At 41.2% G+C, this 23,972-nt stretch overlaps 1 protein-coding gene across 2 annotated transcripts in view; it reads right to left on the minus strand.

Moving 5' to 3' along the window:
- Taf4b (TATA-box binding protein associated factor 4b) overlaps positions 1-20,003 on the minus strand; it is a 118,810-nt gene extending 98,807 nt beyond the window's left edge. For both annotated transcript variants that reach the window (XM_050160684.1, XM_050160685.1), the window contains exon 1: positions 19,291-20,003. In XM_050160684.1, coding sequence (XP_050016641.1) covers positions 19,291-19,633 — 343 coding nt within the window. In that variant the 5' untranslated portion in view covers positions 19,634-20,003. The remainder of the gene's footprint in view (positions 1-19,290) is intronic.
- Positions 20,004-23,972: the final 3,969 nt, after the last annotated feature.

The following is a 23,972-nucleotide window of genomic DNA, read 5'->3' on the forward strand; positions in this document are numbered from 1 at the left end:
CGAGAGGCACAGGCAGGTGGATCTCTGAGTTAGATGGCAGCCTGGTCTACAAGAGCTAGTTCCAGGGCAGGCTCCAAAGCTAGAGAACCCTGCCTCGGGGAAGAAGAAAAAAAAATGATGAACTGTGATTAAAAGAATAAGGCAAATAAACACTTTCCTCCCCAGCTTCCTTTTTTTTTTTTTGGTCACAGTGCTTCATGGCAGCAACAGAAATTCTAACTAAAACATTTATTAATGAAAGGGATATGCACAGTGAGCAAAGACATATAGTCCATGCTTGTCCATCAAAACAAAACGAAATCTCTTAGTAACCAGATCCTTCTTCTCAAAAGGAAGCCCAAACAATTATTTAGGTCCTTAGTAATCTCAATCACGTGACCAGCTGTGATTAAGGATAGTGTCTCTTTCTGAATAAACACTGTGGCTTTGCTTTAGAATAAAGTTTGTTACTGTGCACCCTGTGTGCACCTCCTTTATCTTGTTCCCTGAATAAGAGGCCAAGAATCAAGAAATAACAATCAGATTCTATCACAGGTAACAAAACTACAAAGCCTAAAATACATAAAGAAAAATTGTAAATGATAAGAAAAATAGTAGAACACTTGTAAAATTGCCATTTTCACTAAACATAAAAAACTAGACAGCTCAGGGAAGGAAATATACCTATTTTACACACAAGGCTCTGAAGACAATGCCTAGCAGCACCACCAAAAACTCACAGGACACCAACAAGGAAGACAAAAGCAGTATAAAAACACACATTCAGAGATATTTTACCCCAGAGTAAGATGTGTACAGAGAAAAAATTTAAACATGAACCATTTAAACTGGGTGTGAAAGTAAACATCCATAATCCTAACACTCAGGAAGATGAAGGGAGATCACTGCAAGATCAAGGTTGGCCTAGTTTATAAATTCCAAGCCAATCAGTACTACATGGGGACAGAGAGTACTGGAGGGATGAGGAAGAGGTTAAGAATGCTTGCTGCTCTTTTCATCAGCAGGATGGAACATCAATCACATCAGGAGACTTCTGAAACACTAGTTCCAGGGGATAAATTCTCTGAGAACACTTGGTCTCATATGTACATATCAATACACAGGAAAACGTACACAGATTAATGAAAATAAGACACTGAACAAGCGATGATAATTTAAAAGTACTGAAATTATAAAATGTACTGTGTCCAACTGCAATTGGATGAAAGTAGAAATAAAAGAACAAGTTAGTATATTTACAAACATACAGATACTAAACAATACATTCCCAAGAAACCAATGGATCAATTTAAGAAATTCATAAAGGAAATTGAAAAAATACAGAGGTAAGTGATAATGAAAATATGAAATAGCAAGATTTATGCAGTGTAGTCAATGAAGTATTTATAAGAAAATTTATAGCTACAAATGTTTATCTTTAAAAGATCTCAAACCATTAACATCCCTCACCTTCTGACGGAAGCAAAGAAAAGGAAAAACTAAAACAATTACATTTAAGAAATGATAAAGAGCTGCAAACCAATAAACAATAAATCCGATAAATTTATACTAAGAATTACTTTTAAAAACACACACACACATAAAGGACAGGGTTTTTCACTGTAGATTTAGCTGTCCTAGAATTCCCTCTACAGACCAGGCTGGCCTCAAACTCAGAAATCCACCTGCTTCTGCCAAGAGTGCTTGAATTAAAGATGTGTGCCAACACTGCCTCATGTCTACAGATGTTTTTTGTTTAGTTTTGAGACAGGGTTTGACTATGTAGCTCTGACAGTCCTGGGAACTTGATACATAGATCATGCTGGCATTAAATATATGTTCCACCACATCTAGCTTGTTTTGACTTGGTTTGGCTTTTTGAGACAAGGTCTCACTGCATAATCCTGGTAGGACTGGAACTAGCTTCGTAGACCAGGCTGGCCTCAAATTACAGAAATTCACCTGCCTCTTTATTAAAAGTCTTATTTTCTCAATCAAAAGACACAGTCTCATAGATTGTATCAAAAAACAAAAATCATCTATTTGCTACTTCCAAGAAATCAGACCCACCCATAAAAGGCAGATTCTATCTTAGGGTCAGATAGAAAAAGGTATTCTTAGCAAATGGACCTAGGAAATTTGCAGGAAATGGGATGGAGCTAGAAAAACATAGCAAGGTATCCCAGACCCTACCCACTCCCCCCTCCCCCCCGCCAAAATACTGCATACCCTCTCTATTATGTGGATCCTAATTTTGAAGTTTTAGATTTGTCTATTGAAATGTGGAATGTCTATAAGGCTCAGGGAGCCAGAAAGGCCCATGTGAGAAGAAGAGGTCCTAAAGAGTGAAGAGATAGTGTGGTATTGGCATAGGAAGAGACAGGTAAACCAATGGAATCGAATTGAGACCCAGAAATCCACAAACATATGGACACCTGATTTTTGAGAAAGAAGCCAGAGTTATACAATGGGTAAAAGAAAGCATCTTCAACAAGTGGTGCTGGCATAACTGGATGTCACATGTAGAAGAATACAAATAGATCCATACGTATTGCTCCACACAAAGCTCAAGTCAAAAGACCTCAACATGAATCCAGATACATGAACCTGATAAAAGAAAAAGGAAATAGGATTGAACACATTGGCACAGGAGACAACTACCTGAACATAAAACCAGTAGCACAGACTCTAAATCAACAATTAATAAACAGGACCTCACGAAATTGAAAAGTTTCTGTAAGGCAAAGGACACCACCAATAGGACAAAAAAATGGCAGCCTACAGAACGGGAAAAGATCTTCACCAACCCTATATCTGACAAAGGGATGATTTCCAAGATATATAAAGAACTCAAGAAACTAGACATCAAAAAAAAAAAAAAAATCCAAGAACATAAACCAAGAATTCTCAATTGAAAAATCCCAAATGGCTGAGAAACACTTAATACAATGTTCAACATCCTTAGCTATTGAGATTCCATCTTCCAACTGTCAAAATGGCTAAGATCGAAAACAGTGATGACAGCTTATATTGGAGAGGATGTGGAGTAAAGAGAACTCTCCTCCATTGCTGGTGGGAGTGCAAACTTGTACAGCCCCTTTGGAAGTCGGCATGGCAGTTTCTCAGAAAACTGGGAATCAATCTACCACAAGACTCAGATATACCTCTCTTGGGCATATATCCAAAGGATGCTCAATCATAGCACAAAGATACCTGCTTAACTATGTTCACAGCAGCTTGATTTAAAATAGCAAGAACCTGGAAACAACCTAGATGCCCCTCCATCGAAGAATGGATAAAGAAAATGTAGTACATTTACACAATGGAACTCAGCTGTTAACAACGACATTACGAAATTTGAAGGCAAATGGATGGAACTAGAGGATGGATCTATCCTGAGGGAGGTAGCCCAGATCCAGAAAGACAAACACAGTATGTACTCACTCCTAAGTAGATATGAGCTGTAAAATAAAGGTTAACCATGCTACAATGCACTGACCCAGAAAGACTAACAAGAGGATTCATTGGGGGGGGGGGGGGGGATGCCTAGATCTCCCTGAAAAGGAGAAATAGAAGAGACCTCTTGGGTGGACTGGGTGTGGATGGACATGGGAACCTGAGGGGTCTGGGTTGGGGATTGATGGGAGGGGGAGAGTACAGAAAGAGGTGGCTGGAAAGGAGGGCTTTTCAGGGTCAGAATGAAACTTGATACAAATCTACAAGGGTGACGCCAGCTAAGACTTCTAGCAATAGCAGATAACATAGCCTGAACTGGTCATCTCAATGTGACCCAGGCAAGACTTCCTAGTAGAGAGATTGGGAAACCAACCCAGCCACATAACCTTTGACCTACAGTCTGTCCTGCTTATGGGATGTGCTGGGATAAGGGATGCCTAGAGATTGAGGGAGTGGCCAATTCAATAACTGATCTAACCTAAAACCCATGCCAGGAGAGTAAGCCCCCCCCCCCGAAATTGCCTGGAGCACCAGAAGCCACAGGCTGGATGGCTCAAGCCTAGGCTAGAAACAAACTCGACTGGAGAAAAAAATGTCAAATATGATGATGTCTAATGATATTCTGCTACACTCATAGATTGGTGCCTAGACCAATTGTCAGACAGACTTTATTTGCAACTAATGCAAACAGATACAGACCCACAGTGAAGCAGAAGAAGGGGAAGTAATGCAGGAGCTAGAGGCGTCAAAAACACAAGAAAACAAGAGCCCACAAAACCAACTAACCTGGGCTCACAAAGACTGAACTGACAACCAGGGAGCCTGCATGGGACTGACCTAGGCCCTCTGCACATGTTACAGTTGTGTAGTTTAGTACTCTTGTGAGACTCATAGTGGAGCAGGGACTGTCTCTGACTCATTTCCTGACTTTTAAGACCCTACTCCCCTTACTGGGTCACCTTACCCAGTCTTAATACAAAGTGAGGTGCTTAGTCTTACTACAACTTGATATGCCATATTTTGTTGATACTCATGGAAGAGCTGTCCTTTTCTAAACAGAAGGTGAGGAGTGGATTGAGAGGTAAGAATAGAAGAGAGAGGTGAGAGAAAGACTGGGAGGAGAAGAGGTTGAAAAACTGCAACCAGGATGATGGATGGATGGATGGATGGATGGATGGATGGATGGATGGATGGAAAAAAAGAGTAAATGGATAGTAGAACACATATCATATGCAAGTAGCAAAGGAAAATACTGAAGGTTAAAGGTTTATGCAATAAGAAACAGGGGACAAGGAAGAGGAGTGGGTGGGTATAGGGTGGATTAATCTAAATTAAGGTAGTATGAAAAACCCTTAGGAGAATTCACTAATTTAAACCAGGTGTAGTGGCATACACCTTTGGCCTCAGGACCACAGAAGCAGAGGCAGACAGATCACTGAGTTCAAGACCACCCTTGTCTACAAAGAATTCCAGGAAAAAAAAAAAAAAAAAAAATCAATGGTACAGAGAAATCCTGCCTCAAAAAAAAAAAAAAAAAAAAAAAAAAAAACCATTAAAAATCCACTCAGTGGCAGTGGTACACACCTTTAATCCCAAATCTTGGGAGGCAGAGGCAGGTGGATCTCTGGAGTTCAAGGTCAGCCTGGTCTACAGAGCGAGTTCCAAGACAGCCAAGGCTGTTACAGAGAAACTCTGTCTTGAGAAACTTAAAATTAAAAAAAAAGAACATAATAATAATAATAATTAATAAATTATTTACCAAAATTAGAAATCTACGAATATAAATAATTTTAAAATATAATTGCAAAAGAAAGTTTGAACACAATTATCCTGCATTAGAGGAAAATGCTTCCCCCAGAAGACATGAGTTATTAACGTCAGGTATGATGTTGTAGAATATTATTTTAAGGTATGTTACATTTGTTTATGATCTGTAACTGTTGTTTAACAATGTAACAATGTGTTGCTTTTGTTTATGCTGCATTTGTTTAACTCTGTGAAGCTGTGAATCTTTGCCTGTCTAAAACACCTGATGATCTAATATAAAGAGCTGAATAGCCAATAGCAAGGCATAGAAAAGGAGCTGGCAGGCAGACAGTATAAGTAGGAGAACTCTGGGAAGAAAGGAGCAACAGAACAAAGAAAGGAGGAGAACAACAGAGGCTAGCCACTCACAGAGTAAGAGTGAAAGTAATATTAAAAGGAAAAAGCCCAGAGGTAAAAGGTAGTCAGGACAATTTAAGATTAGAAAAACTGGTAAGAAATAAGCCAAGCGAGGCGGGGCGGCAGACCACTCGCACAGGCCCAGGCAGGGCGGCAGACCACCGGCACAGGCCCAGGCAGGGCGGCACCGGCGCAGGCAGCGGCAGACCGGTGCAGAAGGCGGCAGACAGCAGGGACCAGCGCACAACACCTAGAGCAGATCGCCCCACTACAATTAAAGCAAAGAGGTAGGCCTTTGGTTGTCGAGATCCCTAGCAAGGAAGGAGCCGGGTCCTGTTCCTGAAGACCCTTCTAAGGTGCAAGAGGGAACTGGGCCCCTGGCAGGAGCCAGGAAACAGAGCGACAGCATTTTCAAAGGGGAGCCCCTGGCCAACAGGGAAACCTGACCAGGTTCTAAAAGACCCATTAGATAGTTTCGATAGGAGGAAATGGGCAGGCGCCAAGGAAAGAATTCACCCAACAAACCGAAAAACAACATGAAAACACCAGAACCCAATGATCTTACAACAGAAGGACTTGAACACCCTAACACAGAAGAAGTGGAAAAAATTGACTTTATGAAAGCAATAGAGTCCCTTAAACAACATGTAAAACACCCTTATAGAAATGGATGAGAAGTATAACAAAAAGTTTGAAGAATTGAGTAAATACGTACATGAGACCCTGGAAACCAAGAAAAAACGAACAAACAGGTAATGGAAACAGTTCAAGAATTGAAAACTGAAATGGAAGCAAGGAAGAAAACACAAACTGAGCACCAGCTGGATATGGAAAATACAGGTCAACGAGCAGAGCCTACAGAAACAAGCATAATCAATAGAATACAAGAAATAGAAGAAAGAATCTCAGATTCTGAAGACACCATAGAGAAAATAAACGCACTGATCAAAGAAAACAGCAAAGCCAACAAATTCTCATCACAAAACATTCAGGAAATATGGGACACAATAAAAAGACCAAACCTGAGAATAATAGGAATAGAAGAAGGGGAAGAATTACAGCTCAAAGGCCCAGAAAATATATTTAACAAAATTATGGAAGAAAACTTTCCCAACATAAAGAAAGATATTCCTTTGAATATCCAAGAAGCATACAGAACACCAAACAGACTGGATCAAAGAAAAGCATCCCCTCGCCATATAATAATCAAAACACAAAATATACAGGTTAAAGAAAGAATATTAAGAGCTGCAAAGGAAAAAGGCCAAGTAACTTATAAAGGTAAACCGATCAGACTTACACCTGACTTCTCTATGGAAACCATGAAAGCCAGAAGGTCCTGGATAGAGGTTCTTCAAAAACTAAGAGACCATGGATGCAAACCCAAACTTCTATACCCAGCCAAGCTAGTATTCACTATCAATGGAGAAAACAAGACATTCCAGGATAAGAACAAATTTAAACAATACGTAGCCACAAATCCAGCGCTACAGAAAGTAATAGAAGGAAAATCGCAACCCAAGGAATCCAACATTGCCAACACTGACTACAATAACTCAGGAATCTAGCGAACCTTCACCAGTACAACTCAAAGAAGGGACACACACAAACTCTACTACCGAAAACAGTAAGAATAACCGGAGTAAACAACCACTGGTCACTAATATCACTTAATATTAATGGTCTCAATTCACCTATAAAAAGGCACAGGCTAAGGGATTGGATACGAAAACAGGATCCAACATTCTGCTGTTTGCAAGAAACACATCTCAACCACAAAGACAGGCATCTACTCAGAGTAAAAGGTTGGGAAAAGGTCTTTCAAGCAAATGGTCCTAACAAAAAAGCAGGTGTGGCCATACTAATTTCCAACAAAACTGACTTCAAACTAAAATCAATCAGAAGAGATCGAGATGGACACTTTATACTCATAACAGGAACAATTCATCAGGATGACATCTCAATCCTGAATATCTATGCCCCTAATATAAAAGCACCCACTTATGTAAAAGAAATATTTCTAAAACTCAAGGCAGACATAAAACCACACACACTAATAGTAGGAGACTTCAACACACCTCTCTCTCCAATGGACAGGTCAATCAGACAGAAACCTAATAGAGAATTAAGAGAATTATTGGAGGTAATGAAGCAAATGGACTTAACAGACATCTACAGAACACTCCACCCAAATAGGAAAGAATATACCTTCTTCTCTGCAGCTCATGGAACCTTCTCAAAAATTGACCATATACTCGGAAACAAAGGAAACCTCCACAGATACAAAAGAATATCAGTGTCCACCTGTGTCTTATCAGATCACCACGGATTAAAGTTAGATGGCAACAACTATGCTACCCCCAGAAAGCCGACAAACTCATGGAAACTGAACAGTCAACTACTGAACCACACCTGGGTCAAGGAAGAAATTAAGAAAGAAATTAAAGTCTTCCTTGAATTTAATGAAAATAAAGAGACAACATACTCAAACCTATGGGACACGATGAAAGCAGTGCTAAGAGGAAAGTTCATAGCACTAAGTGCCCACTTAAAGAAAACAGAGAAAGCATACATTGGGGACTTAATGGCACACCTGAAAGCTTTAGAAAAAAAAGAAGCAGAGGTGCCCAGAAGGAGTAGAAGACTGGAAATAATCAAACTGAGGGCAGAAATCAACAAAATAGAAACACAGAAAACAGTCCAAAGAATCAATGAAACAAAAAGTTGGTTCTTGGAGAAAATCAACAAGATCGACAAACCCCTATCCAAACTAACTAAACAACAGAGAGAGAACACGCAAATAAATAAAATCAGAAATGAAAGGGGGGACATAACCACAGACACAGAGGAAATCCAGAGAATCATTAGATCTTACTATAAAAGCCTGTATGCCACAAAACTGGAAAATGCAAAAGAAATGGACATTTTTTTAGATAAGTACCATATACCAAAGCTAAACCAAGACCAGGTGAATGATCTAAATAGACCTGTTAGTCGCGAAGAACTAGAAACTGTTATCAAAAATCTCCCTTCCAAAAAAAGCCCAGGACCAGATGGGTTCAACGCAGAATTCTACCAGAACTTCCAAGAAGAGCTAATACCTATACTCCTTAACGTATTTCACAATATAGAAACAGAAAAGTCATTGCCAAATTCCTTTTATGAAGCTACAGTTACCCTGATACCAAAACCACACAAAGACCCAACCAAGAAAGAGAATTACAGGCCTATCTCACTCATGAATATCGACGCAAAAATTCTCAATAAAATACTGGCAAACCGAATTCAAGAACACATCAGAAAAATTATCCATTATGATCAAGTAGGCTTCATCCCAGAGATGCAGGGCTGGTTCAACATACGCAAATCTATCAATGTAATCCACCATATAAATAGACTGAAAGAAAAAAACCATATGATCATTTCATTAGATGCGGAAAAAGCATTCGACAAAATTCAACACCCCTTTATGATAAAGGTCTTGGAGAGAATAGGGATACAAGGGTCATACCTAAATATAATAAAAGCTATCTACAGCAAACCGACAGCTAACATTAAATTAAATGGAGAAAAACTCAAAGCCATCCCACTAAAATCAGGAACAAGACAAGGATGTCCACTCTCTCCATACCTCTTCAATATAGTGCTTGAAGTTCTAGCAATAGCAATAAGACAACATAAGGGGATCAAGGGGATTCGTATTGGAAAGGAAGAAGTTAAGCTTTCGTTATTTGCAGATGACATGATAGTATACATAAGCGACCCCAAAAATTCTACCAAAGAACTCCTACAGCTGATAAACACCTTTAGTAGCGTGGCTGGATACAAGATCAACTCCAAAAAATCAGTTGCCTTCCTATACACTAAGGATAAGGAAACAGAGAGGGAAATCACAGAAGCATCACCTTTCACGATAGCCACAAAGAGCATAAAATATCTTGGGGTAACCCTGACCAAGGAAGTGAAAGATCTATTTGACAAGAACTTCAAGTCTTTGAAGAAAGAAATAGAAGAGGACACCAGAAAATGGAAGGATCTCCCTTGCTCTTGGATTGGGAGGATCAACATAGTAAAAATGGCAATTCTACCAAAAGCAATCTATAGATTCAATGCAATCCCCATCAAAATCCCATCAAAATTCTTCACAGATCTGGAGAAGACAATAATCAACTTTATATGGAAAAACAAAAAACCCAGGATAGCCAAAACAATCTTATACAATAAAGGAACGTCTGGAGGCATTACCATCCCTGACTTCAAACTCTATTACAGAGCTACAGTATTGAAAACAGCTTGGTATTGGCATAAAAACAGAGAAGTCGACCAATGGAATCGAATAGAAGACCCTGACTTTAACCCACAAACATATGAACACCTGATTTTCGATAAAGGAGCTAAAAGTATACAATGGAAAAAAGAGAGCATCTTCAACAAATTGTGCTGGCAAAACTGGATGTCAATCTGTAGAAGAATGAAAATAGACCCATATCTATCACCATGCACAAAACTCAAGTCCAAGTGGGTGAAAGACCTCAATATCAGTCCAAACACACTGAACCTGATTGAAGAGAAAGTGGGAAGTACTCTACAACACGTGGGCACAGGAGACCACTTCCTACGTATAACCCCAGCAGCACAGACAGTAAGGGCCTCATCGAATAAATGGGACCTCCTGAGACTGAGAAGCTTCTGTAAAGCAAAGGACACTGTTGCTAAGACAGAAAGGCAACCCACTGACTGGGAGAAGATCTTCACCAACCCCGCAACTGACAAAGGTCTGATCTCCAAAATATATAAAGAACTCAAGAAACTAGACCGTAAAAGGCTAATCAACCCAATTATAAAATGGGGCACTGAGTTGAACAGAGATCTCTCAACAGAAGAAGTTCAAATGGCCAAAAGACACCTAAGGTCATGCTCAACTTCCTTAGCGATCAGGGAAATGCAAATCAAGACAACTTTAAGATACCATCTTACACCTGTCAGAATGGCGAAAATCAAAAACACCAATGATAGCCTTTGCTGGAGAGGTTGTGGAGAAAGGGGTACACTCATCCATTGCTGGTGGGAATGCAAACTTGTGCAACCACTCTGGAAAGCAGTGTGGAGGTTTCTCAGGAAATTCGGGATCAACCTACCCATGGACCCAGCAATACCACTCTTGGGAATATACCCAAGAGAGGCCTTATCATACAACAAAAGTATATGCTCTACTATGTTCATAGCAGCATTGTTTGTAATAGCCAGAACCTGGAAACAACCTAGATGCCCTTCAATTGAAGAATGGATGAAGAAAGTATGGAATATATACATATTAGAGTACTACTCAGCAGTAAAAAACAAGGACTTCTTGAAGTTTGCAGGCAAATGGATGGAAATAGAAAACACTATCCTGAGTGAGGTAAGCCAGACCCAAAAAGAGGAACATGGGATGTACTCACTCATATTTGGTTTCTAGCCATAAATAAAGGACATTGAGCCTATAATTCGGGTTCTTAGAGAAGCTAAATAAGAAGGAGAACCCAAAGAAAAACATATAGGCATCCTCCTGAATATTAACCTTCATCAGGCGATGAAAGGAGACAGAGACAGAGACCCACATTGGAGCACCGGACTGAAATCTCAAGGTCCAAATCAGGAGCAGAAGGAGAGAGAGCACGAGCAAGGAACTCAGGACCGCGAGGGGTGCACCCACACACTGAGACAATGGGGATGTTCTATCGGGAACTCACCAAGGCCAGCTGGCCTGGGTCTGAAAAAGCCTGGGTTAAAACCGGTCTCGCTGAACATAGCGGACAATGAGGACTACTGAGACCCCAAGAACAATGGCAGTGGGTTTTTGATCCTATTGTACCTATTGGTTTCGTGGGAGCCTAGGCAGTATGGATGCTCACCTTACTAGACCTGGATGGAGGTGGGTTGTCCTTGGACTTCCCACAGGGCAGGGAACCCTGATTGCTCTTTGGACTGACGAGGGAGGGGAACTTGATTGGGGGAGGGGGAGGGAAAGGAGAGGCGGCGGTGGGGAAGAGACAGAAATCTTTAATTAATTAATCAATTAATTAATTAATTTAAAAAAAGAAGAAAAAAATTAATTGATCTCAAAAAAAAAAAAGAAGAAGAAGCCAAGCTAAGGCCAGGCATTTCTAGGTAATAATAAGCCTCTGTCTCCATAAGAGATTTATTTGGGGGCTGGGTGGTGGGCCCCCCCAAAAAGCCAAAAGAGCAAAAAGAGTACAAAACAACATTTTGGCATTCCAACATGGGGCTAGAGTAAAAGAAAATCCAACAACAGTATGAGATAACTCCCTAAGAAGTTATTAGTTAGAGAGGCCCCAGAGGCCCTTAAGACAACAGAGTTAAATGCCACTATTCTTGGTAGTTCACAAGAACCAGACGCCAAGACCTATTGCTGCAGATACATTTTTGTTACAGGACATAAAGAAACCACACTAGCACTGACCCAAAACATCTTCCCTGACTTTCATGAGGTACTATAGCAGGCCATGTGGGAGAAGTAGTATCAATGGTAGTAGAGACATTGAGACAAGATGGGCCACCACTGCAATAGTGATATGACAGCTGAAGATAACCAACTGCCTTGGGATTGGATTTAAGGAGAGTTCTACAGGAAGGAATTCATGGCTAGAATTGTAAACCTGGTCAAAACCCACAGCTTTGGAGGCCATGGGCTCTAAGGTAAGGTGTCCAAATACTGCTGTCTTGCTAAACTGACAAATTGTCAAACTGCCTTCTAACTATTTGTTTACACACACAGATTAGTGCTGCCTTCAGTCTTGGCCAGATCAGCTTCTCTCTGCAGTGCTCAGCAGTTAATGCAGACTCATAGCTGATTTAAGGGCTGAGAATAAGCGACTACTGAGTGCTCAGCCCTAAATGCAGCATCTGTATCAACCTCAGCCTCTGCCAAGGCTCAGAGAACACCAAGGAAGAGGGATTGAATAGAATGCTAGGTCAGAAGTTGGGAATGGGTGCACCTGCATTAGAACTACTAAGGATCAAGCCAACAACATCAGTCCACATTCCAACAGTTAGCATTAACTCAATTGTGATTGCTTTTTAAAAAAAAAAAATGAGGATATTAACAGAGAGGTGGGCATTTTGTGGATACCTGGCTGGGGGAATGGAAGAGGAACTGGAGTGGATATGATGAAGACACACTGTTTACAATGTAAGAAATTGTCAAATAAAAGATGTTCTATTTTCTAAAGAAAAAGAAATCATAGATCGGGTAACAAGATTTTATAAATAACATGATTTTAAAGTAAACTAGTACCGGTCTCTCCCTCACATAATCTAATGGTCTATCTTTACTGTTCTGTCTCAAACAGCAAAGTCCGATCTTGGTGGAAGCTCTTTGATTTTTCCATATCCTTGGCATTTGTGAACAGTGCCCTGAAAGAATAGCAGATCTCTAAAAATCAAGATCTAGAAAACTTCTAACTCAACTGCTACAAAGACCTGACTGTGACCTTCTAGTCTTTTCTCAAATAACCCAGAGTTAGGAAAAATGAGATACACAACCATACTCTTTCAAAAGCAGACTAAGAGTACAAAGTCCTTCCAAACAAAATGTGTCTCCTTGAGCATCCATAAGACTCAAGGGTTACTTTCAAAACCATATAAATATTAGCTCAGTTACATTTTCACACTTAGTCCTGCAAATATGTGTATGTCTAAGTTATATTCTTCTCTAGGAACCATGGGCCAAATTCCTCTAATTTTTCATGTGATGATTTCCTTTTCTCATTTCCTAAATTTTCTAAAAAAAGGAAGTAAATCACTAGGTTTGAACTACTCGTCACTGGTCAAAACAGATTTATTTGCCAAAGCAGGTTTTATTTCTCTTTATTAAATTTCACCTTTAAAATCAGACTCCAAGACACTATTACTTTCCTTATCTGTAGCTAGTTTTATGGATGCATTATTTTTCAAAAAGTAGATGTTAGAGAAAATTAAGCCCAAAGTAATCTACCAAAACTCAGAAAATCAACTGGATTTCCAAGAAAGAAATGTTTACCTTACTTACTGTTATATTCCTACGAAAATATTGAGCTCTTATCCCAACTTACACTGCAATTATCAGTACAAAACAGAAGATGCTATTGGCCATGTTACTAACCCCACAAAAAAATCATAATGCATAACATAAGCTAAATACAAAAACATCTACTTCAGTACATAAAAAAAATAAGCAATTAGCCAGGCATAGTGGTATACCTTTAATTCTAGCACTTGCAAGGCAGAGGCCGGAGGATCTCTTGTGAGTTTGAGGCCAGCCTGGTCTACAGAGCGAGTTCCAGGGCAGCCAGGGCTGTTAGAAAAACCCTGTTTAGAAAAACAAACAAAAAAAATAAAATTAAATTAAAATAAAAACCTAAACAGGAAATAAGGGAATTATTAAATAATAAATTATGTTGCCATTAAGAATTAAGCTTTTTGGCTATTGAGATGGCTTAGTGGGTAAATGAGCTTGTTACAAAGCCTGAGAACATGAATTAAAGACCTGGAATTCACATGGTAGAAGACAACTGACTCCTATAAGCTGCCTTCTAACTCCAATGTAAACACCCCTACAAAAGTTAAATAAATAAATTTAAACTTTTGCTGGACGTGAGGGAACACACCTGTAATCCTAATACTTCTGAAAGCAGAGGTAAGAGGATCACGAGTTCAAAATTATTCTGGGTTACATACTAATACCTTGTCTCCAGAGGAGACAAGAAATATAAATATTAAGCTTTTGAGTTTAGAATAAAAATTGTTAACGTATAACGGTAAATGAAAAGCAGACATAAAATAGTATCACAGACCGGGTTATGGTAGCACAAGCCTTAATCCTCCCAGCTCTCAGGAGGCAGAGGCAGGCATTTCTCCATGAGTGCAAAGTCAGCCTGGTCTGCAAAGTTCCTGGACAGCCATGGTGATTACACAGAGAACCCCTGTCTCCAGAAACTTTAAAAAAAAAAAATGGTATCACAGAATAGAGAAGACATACATATATTTTCTTTCAAAAAGACAGCACTTAGGTGGCTAAATCAAAATTTTCACCATTCGCTGAAAATAGGTTCCTTTGTTTGTTTTGTTGTTTTTGCTTTGAGACAGGGTTTCTCTCTGTAGCTCTAGCTGTCCTGTAACTCACTCTGTAGACCAGGTTGGCCTCGAACTCACATAATTCCACCTGCCTCTGCCTGCTGAGTGCTAGTATTAAAAACATACACCACTAGTGCCCAGCAATAGGTTCCAAATTTGAAATATAATTACAAAAATTATATTTCAATGAGGCTGGTATTATTAGTATTACTATTTGTTTTTTTTTTAATACAATGTCTCTCTACATAGCCCGGCTATCCTGGAAACACTATGTAGTCTAAGATGGTCTCAAACTAAGAGAATTGCCTAACTCTGGCTCCTGAGTGCTATGATTAAAGGAACGCAGCATCATGCCCAGTCTAGAAGCTGGTATTTAAAAATTAAGGAGGCTGGGGATGCTCAGAAGTAGACCACTTGCTTGGCACACACAAGGTCCTGTATTCAATCCCCAGCACAACCCAACACTTTAAAATTTTTTACATCCATCTATACACACGCACAACTCAGGTAGCTAAGATTAGTAGTTTACACCTGTAATTCCAGAATGCATGTACTCCTAAAACTAAGGACGCTAAAGTCAGCCAGGACTACAGAGTGCATTATGGCTGCAGAAAGGTTTAGGATGGCCAGAACTAGAGCAAAAGCAAGCAATAATATTTTGTTGTGCAATAGTACCACCATAGTAGGAAGACTGGGAACACATACTAGGGCAAACTTGACTGCTCTGGAAGGATAACTACAGATATACAAAGAAAAAATGAACCATGGCACTACACTTTAAACTGACTCAAGAAATGACCACAATTGGACCTAAAAGTCCTACATGTTCACTAAAGAAAATATTGAAGATATTAAAAATAAAATATCTTTTATTTTTAGACCCTATTCCTTAAAGAACCTGTAGTTGTACATGTTTAAACACATTTCTGTTTAAGATTTATTTATTTCGTATAGAGAAAAACATGTACATAAAAGGCAGAGGATAACTTCCGAGAAGTCATTTCTCCCCTTCCTCCTTGTTTTGAGGCAGTGTCTCTGATCTCACTTTAGGATAGTAGGGATTAAAGATGTTATACCATTGCATCCAGCTTTTTGCATAGGTTCTATTAAGGCAGTGGTTCTCAAACCACTATGACCCTATGGGAATGGAACAACCCTTTCACAGGGGTTACATATCAGATATCCTGCATAGTGGTATGATTCATAACAGAAGCAAAATTAGTTATGAAGTAGCAATAAAACAATTTAATGGTTGTAGGTCACAACATGAGAATTATATTACAGGGTCTCAGCATTAGGAGGGTTGAGAACAAATTCAGGCTTTGTTTGTAGCACGAGTAATAAAAATCCAGAGACAGATACTGGGGTTCAAGGTGAAGATCAGAAAAGCAGAACAGTCATGACACTATAGAAGTCTCACCCTTACCAATGCTGGGTGACTGCAGACTTAAATTCCCCTTTAGTGCTGGGATTAAAGACATGTGACTCCCTAGTACTGGGATTAAAGGTGTGTGGTACCACTGCCTGGCCTCTAGTGGCTTAGTTTTACCCTCTGAGCTTCAGACAAGCTTTGTTTATTAAAAGATAAATAAAATAACACTATATTTTGAGCTAGTGCATTTAGCAGTCAAGTCATTTACCTAGTTCCTAGCTTTGAGACAGGGTCTCACACTAGGCCAGGGTGGCCTCAAACCTGAGGCAATCCTCCTGCCTCAGCCTCGTCACTGGGTTACAGGCCTGAACATGCTCTTTGAACTAGCAAGTGCTCAAATTACACCCTCTGACCTGAACAAATATTCATATGTTTAAGTATTTTTAAAAACAAGTTCTACTCAAGGGAAAATCCAAAATAAGTACCCAAAGGCATTTATCTTGGTAAATTAAGAACTGACATAAACATTCTTGAGTAACTGTTAATTATCAGCACATCTGAATTGTACAGAATTTATAAACCACAATAAATCACGGCCATTTCACCTATTGGCTCTTCTGCTACACACCAGTAGAAATTCCCCCAAGCAACTCCTTTAAGACTTGGGCTGTGATCTTATTTTGCTATAACAAAACTCAAGGACATTTCAGTTTGAGTTTCTTGATTTAGAAAATAAAAGTTTGGGGGCTGGAGAAATGGCTCAGATGTTAAGAGCACTGGCTGCTCTTCCAGAGGTCCTGAGTTCAGTTCCCAGAATTCATCTGTAATGAAATCTGGTGCCCACTTCTGGTGTGCAAGCATACATGCAGGCAGAACACTGTATACACAAGCTTTAAAAAAAAGTAAAGAGAAGTTTTACTACAAATCTGTGTTACCTTTCAGCACTGACGCTCCATGAAATATACTTTACACATTCATGTGGCAAACACACCCAGGTATACAGAGTATAGCTAAATAGACATGAATTCAAAGTCCCGTTGGCTTCAGTGAGTTACTTGCCTGGCATTGGGGAATTATCTACCCTTACAGACCTCTTTTCCCACTATGAGGAGAGAATAAAAATATAAATAATGTACTAAAAGTGACTACCATGGTGCCAGGCGGTGGTAGTGCACACCTTTATTCCCAGCACTGGGGAGGCAGAGACAGGTGGATCTCTGTGAGTTCAAGGCCAGCCTAGAGTGAGTTACAGGACAGGCTCCAAAGCTACAGAGAAACCCTGTTTAGAAATGAATGAATAAATAAATAGATGTGGTGACTGCAATGGCAAGCCCTCAGTTAATAACTTGCTACAACTAAGCAACAAGCTTTCCCTCTTGACAATTTTCTATCTTAATAGTTTTTGACCGTTTCTGGAAAAAAAAAATCAATGACTAGACAAGAATGTATATTGTAACAAACCAGCAGGTAATTTCATTCAAATACATTCCCCACCACCTTGTAAGACTGTAGGCAGGGTAACAATTTACAACTGGCAAACACTGTATCCAATGATTACTGTTGTAGAGGTACCCTGTGTACTCCACTTGTACTCAGAGTGTGTGAAATGTGCCGAACATAATGTGCTCAGGATGTCCATAAACAAACACAGTATTTGCTCCCAGTCTTAATTAGGAATAACATTGCTACCATGAAACACCAGGACCAAAGCAACCTAGAGAGGAAAGGCTTCACTTCACTCAGTTTCATATAAAGTTTTTCATCAAAATCACTGAGGACAGGAACTCAAGCAGGGAAGGAACCTGGAGGCAGGAGCTGATGCAGAGGCTGTGGAGGGGAGAAGCTTATTATTATTAGCTTGCTCCCCGTGGCTTGCTCAGTCTGCATTCTTACTGAACCCCGGCCACCAGGCCTGAGACGGCACCACCCACAATCACTCTCCCAGCAATCACTAATTAAGAGTGTGCCCAACAGACCTGCCTACAGCCCTATCTAGTAAGGAAGGCGTTTTCGTGGTTGAGGTTTCCTCCTCTGGGATTGATTTTAGTTTGTGTGACGTTGACATAAAACTATTATACACACTCCCTCTCCCCACAAAAAAAAAAAAAAAAAAAGGGAGCCTCTCTCCTTTTGCTAGTGGATACTAAAGAAATTTTTCCTATTAATGTTTCCACTTCTTTACCATCCAAACCAACGTTCTCTTTCTGGGGGCGGGGAGGGAGGGTTGAGACAGGATTTCTCTGTGTAGCCCTGGTAGTCCTAGAACTCTCTCTGTACTCCAGGCTGTCCTCGAACTCAGAGATTTACGTGCCTCTGTGCCGCCGGAGTGCTGGGATTAAAGGTGTGCCACCACCGCTCATCTTAACAGTAACTATCAATATATTCCATTTCCACTTTCTGCTTAGCAAAATTAATAGAAGACGAATGCAAGATATTTTTTCAATCAAGGAACACATGACAACACAGTCAGACATTTACTATATGTAAAATATCACAAAGCAAAACAGCCCAACTCAAGTCTCCAGTGGAGAAAAAGCAGCCAAAGACTCATTAACACTCTCACATCACATCAAATACAACAGTTGCAGGTTTCCGATTCGTCAACCCGGGCACTTGTTCCCTACTAGAAGGACTCTTTTGCACACTAAGAAGATGTAGAAAGCAGCATTTGGTCAGATGCTGTGGCACACACAAGTAATCCCACCTCTTGGAAGGAGACAACAGGAGTTCAAGGTCATCCTCCCTACACTGGGAAGGTTCAAAGCTTGCCCGGAATAAAAGAGACCCTATCTCAAAGAGGCTGAGGGAGGGGGGGGGTAATCACTTTTGCAGTAAACTTATTCTAACTTGCTTAAATTAAGAAACCCCTTCGTCTTAAGTTTCAAAACCCTTTCTTTTAAAGTCATCTTTTTACTGGACCTTTCTCCACAAGAAAATTAACTCCAGCTAGTCCCTACGTCCCCACTGGGGTGCCTGGCAACACCTCCAGGGCAGTCTAGAACGTGCGTCTGCCAGTCTGACCGTGTCCACAGGGTGGAACGATAGTTTTCCTCAATACGAAACGCAGAGATGAACCTAGAGGTTGCAGGAATGCTAAGCCCAAAGCACCGCCCACACGGAACATCAACCTAAGGAAGTTCCTCGGAGATACAGGGGGGCTGCCCGGTCCCCGAGTCACCTCTGGCGAGCAGAGGTGATAAACATACCTGGAGGCAGCTGCAAATTAGCAGGCAGCTGGATTGTCGTGGTGCCCGGAGTTTTCACGGTGACTATCTGAGGAGCTGGCAGCCGGGGGCTGCCGAGTTTAGGAAGAGCCGTGACAGGAACCACTTTGGTCACTAGCGTCCCCACTGGGGATGGCAAGGGCTGGGGCGCCACGGACTCCACGCAGACACTGCCAGGAGGAGCCTTAGTCACAGGACCCAGGGCCCCCGGGGTGCTCTCCACCCGCACGGGCAGCGCGGCGGCCGGGGCCATGCTCACGGTCCCCGAGGCGCTCGCGACCACCGGAGCAGCGGCGCCCGGCGGCTCCGTGAGGCCCGCTGGCATGCCCTCGGGGACTCAGCGGCAGCGGCGCTGCCCTTCCCGGAGCTGAGGCAAGGCGAGCCGGGGCAGGCGGCAACGCAGTCGGGCGCAGTCCGGGCGCCGCAGCATCGCGGGGCACACGCGCGCTCCTGGCCCGGCCGGCGGCGACCCCGCCGGGCACTCCCTCCTCCAGCGGCGCCCACACGTGCGCGCCTCAGCCCCGGTCCCGCCGCAGAAGCGCCCGGACGGGCAGCTCCCTCGGGCCGTCACTTCAGTTCCCACCCGGGGAGCTTTCACTCAGCGCTTCCCCCGCCAAAAATTTCAAAGCCTTACAGACCCGCAGCGTCCAGCAGCGCCCCACACACGCTCCGCGCCGGCCGCGGCGCCGCGCTGCCAGCCATGTTTATATAGCCACGCGGAGCCCGTGCGCACGCGCCCTGGTGGCCCCCGCCGGCCGGGGCTTCCCTGCTATCCGGCCTTCTGATTGGCCGGCGAGAGGACTCGCGCTCGTGACGTTACGAGGGCCGGCTCGGGGAGTGGCTCGGACTCTGCCTCCGCTGCGAGCGCTGAGGCGCAGGGTCCGGGAAGTTATCACGTGCGGGGCGAGCTGCGGCGGCGGAGCTGCGACCCGGCGTCCCCGCGGGGTGCCCGGGCTGTCGCCTCGGAGCGCCTCCGCCCGCCGTCCCCAGGACGCGACACTGTAGGAGATGAGTGCAGAGAACTGATTCTGCAGAAGGCAGAATTCAGGAACTCAATCCCGCTTTGGGTTTGTCTGGTTCCTGTTTATTCGGCATCACTGAAAAGCCTTCCAAAATTTTCTCATTCCTGTTGACCGTGTAAAAATCAGAACCGTGTATAATTTTATCGTCTTTAAAAATATATTGCCGGGCGGTGATGACACACGCCTTTAATCCCAGCACTCGGGAGGCAGAGGCAGGTGGATATCTGAGTTCCAGGCCAGCCTGGTCTACAAGAGCTAATTTCAGGACAGTCTTCAAAGCTTCAAAGAAACCTGTCTTGAAAAACCAAATTTAAAATATATTTGTGAGATATTACTTTAGACTTGAAATACCTAAAACAAACTGGTTTATATAAACTCCTCAACAGTTTATATGTCTCTGTTAGTGTATTTGTTCCTTTTTTGAATTTTTTTGAGTTTTTTGGTTTGGTTTTTGTTTTGTATTTTTAGATGGGGCTTCCCTGTTTAGCCTGGTTAGCCTGGGACTCAGCTGCTTACCTCTGCCTCCCCAGTTCCTCTCCACCTGGAATTGTCTGTTAGACTCTCCCACTGTCTTTGAGGATGTTCCCAAACTCATTACGTGAGCATTCTGGCCTTGAACGTGTGCTGCTCCTTCTGTGTCAGTTCCCTCAATGCTGACCATTTCCTAGGTTATTTAAATTCTTTATGTGACAAATTCTGGGAAATTGGGACAGGACTTCGGGTTCTTCGTCTACAAATTCCAGCTCTAAGATCCTAAGTGCCTTACCGAAGCTGTTCACAGTCCCTTAGAAACGTTCTCCAGGACGTAGCAGGGGAAGATGCCGTTACTGCCTACCTGTCACGGGATCGTTTTGTAGCGATTTACACTAACTGTACTGAGGGAAATTTTGCATATATACAGGTGCTTAGCTCAGAGAGGGTTTCCTGCAGATAAATATGTGGAAATTGTAAAGGTATTACGAAATAGGGCCTCTGGCACATGATTAAATCATGAAGCTCTTATTAAAAGATAACCTCGCCCTACAAAATTAGCAAGTATGTATTTCTGGTAACATGATTTAAGCGCGCATGACACAGCACTTCATAACCTACAGATATGCAAATAGTACTTGTTGCAGTAAGGTGTGGGGATACCCACCTATGTTTTAACCTATCAGGGCCAAGCAGTTTGTTACTTAACCAATGAAATCAGCAGATTGATATATGACACTCCCACATCAGTCTTCAATGCTCTTTTGCACTAGACAACCAATTGGTGTGCTTGTCCCTGGGGAGGGACACTCCTCCAGTTCCCAGTTTTACTCAGTTGCCTGAAGTTCTTTGTGTAGACTTGAGGCCTAATGGGCTTTTCCTTGTCCACTTTCTGTTCTAACGTGCATTGCCAACCCCAAATTATCTTTTTATATCTTCCAACTTTATATACTTTACACCTCTTAAGTGAATTTGTTTTCAGAATCTGGTAACAAAAAAAAAAAGTAACTATAATTATCATGTCAATTACCTCAGAGACCGAAGGAGATAATAGTAACTGAGTAAGCAGGAAGTGCAAACAAGTGGCATGCAAAAAAAAAAAAATGAAAAATGTGAGATAAGACAGAAACATCTGGCTGCCTGGACAGTCACCCAAGGTTCCTCTTCAGTCTACAGGCCTAGCTTACCTGACAGACTTTTCTGTGAAGTAGGATATTCCTCCCTTGTGTTGGCAAAATTCAATAGTCCTTTCTTTTATGTCCTACTTGTCCAATTTGGACAGCATACTGTCAGCAGTTGAGGCAAGGGTACTTTCTTGCCCAGTGGCTAACTCTTGCAACAAAGAAAGTAAACTCCATGTGAAGTTTCTTCGATGTTTATCGTCTTCTCTGAATTATGTTGGTGCTGCCAGGAGCACACATGTCTCCTTGTCATTGAAAAAAGAAAGAAAGAAAAGGACCTGTGTTATTAAAACATCTTAAATGCCATATTCTGTAGCTCTCTGAAGTGTTTGAAGACTTTCTATTTAAAATATATCTGTTTGACCTTAATAACATACCTAGTATGTTGGATTGTAATGACTAACTACTAACTTGCATTTCTTTATATCATAATTACTCGGTAATAACTTTCAAGGACTAGAAATTTACATTACATTGTTAAATGAGCTGTATAGGCACAATGCCTTGAACAAGGTTAGATATGTATGTATAGTATGTCCTAACAAAAATAACCATAAATTTGTATCAATATGCAAAAATCTGTATCAATGTAAAATATTTAAAACTAGCAGTGGCCTTTTCTGGTTTAAAAGTAGATTCAATAATCTGTCTTTTTCTCCTATTTCTATATTACCCTTTTTTATTTTTAGAGTAGATTCAATGATCCTTATATCCTATCATATCTATATATTTTGGCCCTTTACAGCTGAGGCATTAGCAAGGTTAAGAGTTGGCTGTGGCTTGTTCATTTCTCTCTCAGATCTTTTAGCATTTGCCCCATACCTGGCTCCAGGTTTTTCTTATTAGGACCAATTAGAACTTATGCAACAATTGGTGCCCTACATGAGGCAAGTACATCCAAATAAAATCTGAGAGAGCCTGGGAAGGAATTCTAGACACAAAAGAACAGAGTCAAGCACAGCTTCTTGGTAGCAGCATTTTCTCATGTGGGCTCTGTTTGCTAGAGGCAAACAGAAGTAAGGCTCCTTTAAGAGAGGCTTTCTGACTCAGCATTAGTGGTAAAATCCATGCAGCTATTTTAAGAAGCCCTGTTACCAAACACTTCAATGGTGTTTATGAGCAGCCCACAGCATGCTTCTTGTTAGTAGCATGAACCTAGAAACTTCACCGAGTTGTAGCAATAAACATGAGTCTCACCAGTACCCCCACCATAAAGGTAGAAACTCAGGAAGTCAAGAGTGGGGTGGAGCCAGCTGGTAAAGCCACCACTTTAATCCTAGTCATTCCACATAGCAGATTAAAGATTCATGTTGTTATAAAAAGATAGAGATATACAATGATGACAGATTCAGATAAAAAAAATCCTCTAAAAGGTTTACAGTATATATATAGTATGTGTTTTATCTATATATGTGTATATATATATACATACAAACAGACATACATATATTATGGGAGAAAAGAAAAAGGATGGAGGAAATCTTTAAAAAAGAAATAGAAGCAAGGCAGTGGTGGTGCATGCCTTTAATCCCAGCACTTGGGAGATAGAGGCAGCCTGATTTCTGTGAGTTCTAGACCTACCTGTCTATAAAGCTAGTTCCAGGGCAGCTAGACTATTGCACAGAGAAACCTTGTCTTGAAAAACCAAAAAGAAAAAAAAAAACAGAGTAACAAACAAAGAAAGAAAAAAAACAAACATACAGATGGAAAATACACAGAGAGTCTGGACACTGTATGTTATTGTGTTTTCTTTGAATTGTTTGACTGATGAGGAAGCAGCAACAGTTGCTAAAAGACATTTGATTATAAATGCCACTGGATTAAACCAACCTATATATTTAAAAAATACCTTGACCTCAAATTTTAAGTCAAAAGATGTTACTTTGGGAAAGAGGTTATGCTCTTATTTTCACAGGAAATGAAAGGCTGTGGATTTATTCTGGGTTGAGAAAAATTAGGTTTGATAGAGTAAGACCCCCTAAAAAAATCT

This window comes from Alexandromys fortis, unplaced genomic scaffold (genome assembly GCF_014885135.2).
Source record: "Alexandromys fortis isolate MF-2015 unplaced genomic scaffold, M_Fortis_MF-2015_v1.1 scaffold_104, whole genome shotgun sequence".
NCBI lineage: Eukaryota > Metazoa > Chordata > Mammalia > Rodentia > Cricetidae > Alexandromys > Alexandromys fortis.